General features: G+C 33.5%; 1 protein-coding gene across 1 annotated transcript; it reads left to right on the forward strand.

Moving 5' to 3' along the window:
* The first annotated feature begins 2860 nt into the window (after positions 1 to 2860).
* LOC121767954 (casparian strip membrane protein 1-like) lies at positions 2861 to 3898 on the forward strand. Its single transcript, XM_042164295.1, has 3 exons — positions 2861 to 3159; positions 3321 to 3444; positions 3543 to 3898. Exons 1-3 carry the CDS (start codon positions 2912 to 2914, stop codon positions 3756 to 3758), a joined length of 588 nt encoding a protein of 195 aa, XP_042020229.1. The 5' UTR covers positions 2861 to 2911; the 3' UTR covers positions 3759 to 3898.
* The last annotated feature ends 990 nt before the right edge of the window (positions 3899 to 4888 follow it).

Below are 4888 nucleotides of genomic sequence, written 5' to 3' on the forward strand. Positions count from 1 at the left end.
AATGACTGCTGCGATGCTCTTGAATGAAGAAGACAACCTAAAAAAGGATAATAATATAATATTAAAACACTATTAAAAGTCCTTTTGAAAAGTAAATAGTGAACCGAGTTTCTTATTGTATTCACATAGTAATTACTACTGCTATTTAGTAAGTATCTTCTTCAATACGTATCTTATTTTTAAGAAAGGGAAAAGAAAGTAAATCGAAATTTTTTAATGTTATATGCTTATTTTTATATATTTAGTTAGTAGTAAAATGTAAGATGGATTATAAAAAGATAGTGAAAATGAGATTAGATAATTAATTAATAAGGAACGAACTAAAATAGAAAATTGGGATACATAACTGGAAACGGAGATGGTATAAATACTTTTCAAATTAAAAATGTTGCATTTAAAAGATCCATGTAAATTGCGGAAGCAAAATTTAAATTCATAACTAAATTTTCAATAGTAAAATATATACTCACTTCTTTGACCAAGTGATGTCCCATTTTAAACTAGTTCAGGTTTTAAGAAATTATTTATTTGATTTTGTAAAAATGGTAGAAAAAGTTAGTGAAATTTAGTTCTTATTTTTTTTATATTAATTTTATAATAGAATTCGAATGAGATGAGTTAGTGAAATATTTGGTCCACTTGTCAAAAATACTATAAGTGAAATAAGATAGTGGAGTATTTATTAGTGACAGGTAGAAAAAGAAAATGTTGACATTTAATTGTGGGCGGGAAGGAGTATATAGTACAACCCTTACTGAAAAAATTTTCTGCTCAGCCCCTGGCGTCAAACGAGAGTAATGCTCACATAAAATATGTAGCATATCATTCCTCTGTACCTATAATCCTTAACCATTAACTTATAATTTATGTGTAAATAAATTATGGGAATGCCTAATAGAATCCATCATTGATCATTCTATTAACATCATCTACAAAATGCCCTCATTCATATGATTTTGGAGATTATATATATTGGAGATGTGCATGAACTTGTAGGTTTAGATGATGAAATCATCGATATAACAAATATATATTGGCCATTACTACAGTGGTTAAGCAAAAATTTGTGTGGCAATGCGAACGCGAGCATTCTCAGCAATTGCATATATATGTGCAAGCAGTGGCAAATGCAAATAATTATTCGTATAATAAGTGATGTCGTCTGAAATATTTTGTATGGTCTATGTCTTTTCAAATTTATTCGTGAATATATTTTAGGTGATTCTGATCATTAATAAAGCTACAACATGAAGCAGGTACGTGATATACTAACTACACGCATTATTAATTCTGTATATTCCAACCCCGAATCATCATGCCTATAAATTACTTCACTCATCCAACACTAAATTCATCTTAAACACTAATCTCCAATCTTAACACATACATACATACATACATACATCACAAATTAGCTACTCTATTAATTTTCGAACTACACCAATGGCAGTTTCGACAATTGAGTTGGGTTCGGGTGCAACTAGGGTTTCGGGTGCGAATCGCGGAGTAGCGGTGCTAGATTTCATCTTGAGGCCGGTCGCCGTCGTTGCAACCCTAGCTAGTGCTATAGCTATGGGCACCACCAACGAGTCCCTTCCTTTTTTACCCAATTCATCCGATTCCGAGCCAAGTACAGCAACCTCCCGACCTTCACGTAAGCGCATTATCTATTCGCACTAATTTTTATGTTAGTACAAAATTTTTCTAGGTCCGCCACTAATGACATGCATGCATTGGCAGGTTTTTTGTGGCGACAAATTCGATAGTGTGTGGCTACTTAATTCTCTCCCTGGCTCTATCTGTTTCCCACATCATGCGTGGGGCCGCAGAGAAGAGCAGAGTCGTTTTGATTTTTTTCGATACGGTAACAATATGAATCCAATTTAATCAAACTGGAACCATATTTTGTCTATATTCATGGCATAAATATTACATCCATCTATAATTAATAATCATATATTTTTTTCATTTTAAACTGTCTATATATTATTATTTTCGCATAAATTGAATTACTTTATATTTCGTAAATGGTTACTAAACTTATAGTACTTGTATCAAATTGATTATTAAACTTTAATTTGTTTTAAAACAGAGTATTAAATTTTATACTTCAATCAGTTTGAGATTCTACTAATTATTTTATTCTAAATAGCAATTAAAATATCACATAATATATTTTGTTTGAGTTAACTAAATTATTTGCCATGTAACTTAAAGACTACTTATGTATAAAAAGTGATCCAAACAGAAAGAAAGAAAGCAAAACTTGGAGCATATTGGAACCTCCCTCGCCCTATCACATTGGAGCTCAATTCACTAATAACCAATTTGATTTAAGTACCAAAGTTTAGTAGTCTAGTCATTCATCAAATTAATAGCTTTTGTTAAGAGTTGAAAATAAAATCACTATTTGTATTTGTAATAAATACTAGTATGAAATACAAGGAGAAGGAAACATAAAAATGAGTCGGAATGGAATGCGTTATTTTCATCCAAAACCACTAAATCGAAGTCCAGATTATATGAGGCCCAAATCATTAGGCTTAGGCCCGTAAAATATTGTTGGGGGTTAGAATATACTACTAGTAAACATAGAAAGTTATTTTATACCCAAAATGGCCTAATCACCGTTGAATACCTTCAGTTTTTCAAGTTTGAAGTTGATAGCAAGTCAAAAGCAAACCATATTTTTATTGAATTTCTATGTTTTTTGCATTAGTAACTACTAATTCTTGCCATACTAAATTTGACCGATCTAATTCCTTTAGTGGAATCATGCACCAATTACTAGTGTACATCTTCATCTCCTATAAATTCACATGGAAATGTCTCCACAATCCAACACATCCAATTACAAACATATCACACAAAATTCATTTGCAATACAAACATTTGTTTTTAGGCTTATTAAATGGCAAAGGACAAGGAAAAGGCTCAAGAAAATGGTGATAAAGAAAATGGTGCACAAGAAGAGGAGGCTCCGACTCCGGCTCCCCCCAGCAGAGGAATGTCATTGGTCGATTTCATACTGAGATTCGTCGCCGCCGTTAGCACAATGGGCAGCGCCATCGCTGTTGCAACAACGAGCCGATCGCTCCCCTCCTTCGACAACTTCATCCACTTCACCTCTCGACAATATCAAGATTTCCCTACTTTCACGTAAGTTTTTGAGTTAATTAATTTTTTCATTTTAAATTTGTTGTCCGCTTTGGACTAAACCCATACATATTTTATAATGTTTCCAATTTCTCTTGTTATCTGATGTGGTATGAGTTTGCACGCAACAAATTTTGATAATGGATTGTGCCGTGAAACAATAGATTTTTTGTGGTGTCGAATGCCATGGCAACGGCCTACCTGATTCTATCGCTGGCGCTATCCATATTCCACATCTTCAAGACCGGCGCCAAAGTCACCAGGACTGTTCTAGTCATACTCGACACGGTAATGACATGAACATGATTTACTACATTACAAATTTTGATCCTTTTTTTTCATTTTTATCAAAATCATCACATAATAAAATATGGGAATTTTGGCAGACAATTGTGTGTGTTTTAACGGCGGGAGCATCGGCGGCTGCAGCGATTGCATACGTGGCACACAAGGGGAGCTCGGAGGCGAATTGGGGGGGAATATGTGAGCGCTACAACTCGCTGTGTGAGAGGGTTTCTGGAGCTTTGGTTGGATCCTTCTTGGGAATTCTTGCTCTTATGCTGCTCATATTTTTCAATGCTGTTGCTCTCTCCAGAAACTGAATTTTTCATATGCAATAATTAATTAATAAGCTTCTTTAATTTTTTTCTGTCTACATGGAGTCCAAGATTTCTTGTAATTTTTTTTATTTTCGTGTGTTCATGTCTATGGTTGGCAATGTAATCGATTTCATCTACTTTGACTTGTATTCATCACCTGTGTACCTTATTACACTGGATATTTTCATCTCTAATTCTAGACAATTCACTACTACATAAATTGGCATATTCTATCCCTCATAATGATGAAAAAATAGGACGATAACTATTATGATCGATCAATCAGTGGCTTGTACCGCAATTTTTAAAAAGCAACTAGCAAACTAAGCAATTTAATTTACGCCACATTTTTTTTTGTTACATAGAAAAGAGACATAAATTGCAAAATCCTAATAGGGACATAGCCGGACCTCAGAGTTTTCCGGCTTGTCTAATAGAAGAATGTTACGTTGAGGAGAATAAAAAAATGTGCAGCTTCCCTGTCGACCAGTTAGCAAGAAAATCAGCTGCAATATTAGCTTCCCTATAAATGTGCTTCACGTTCACGTCCCATTGTCAGTCCATGAATGCCCATATATGTCTCTCTAAGCTGTAATTACTACCCTCTCATGATCTGTCTGAGTTAAGCATACGGACCACAATTGAGTTATCACTTTCGACGTCTAATATTCGAATGCCATGGTCCCAACCAAGCTTTAATCCATCTAAAATAGCCAATTTTTATGATTATTACTAGAATTTTCCCAAAAACAATCTTATTGTTTTGAACGTGTGTGATCTTTCTCCTTTTAGAACAGCTTGTTTCTTAATTATAGTCCTCTTTTTGTCTACCGCAGTTATTCTTTTTAAGGAAAAAATATTTAACATCAGCACATTGAATAAATATCTTATTTAAGTAAATCGAACATGATCCTAGATTCTTAGAGAAGTGTCAATTTCAAGTTTTTGTACAAAATTGATGTCAATTATATCCCATTTTACCCGGCCTTAATTTGATGTCTACAATGGTTGAAATTAAAATGAATAAATTTATACACCTGTTTAGTAGCAGTTTGATTTATTACAACATGGGACAGAATCGACTATACCTTAATTTCCCTACGTTAAATGATAAGTACGATTCATGTTTTCTA

This window comes from Salvia splendens, chromosome 15, assembly GCF_004379255.2.
Source record: "Salvia splendens isolate huo1 chromosome 15, SspV2, whole genome shotgun sequence".
NCBI classification, from domain to species: domain Eukaryota; kingdom Viridiplantae; phylum Streptophyta; class Magnoliopsida; order Lamiales; family Lamiaceae; genus Salvia; species Salvia splendens.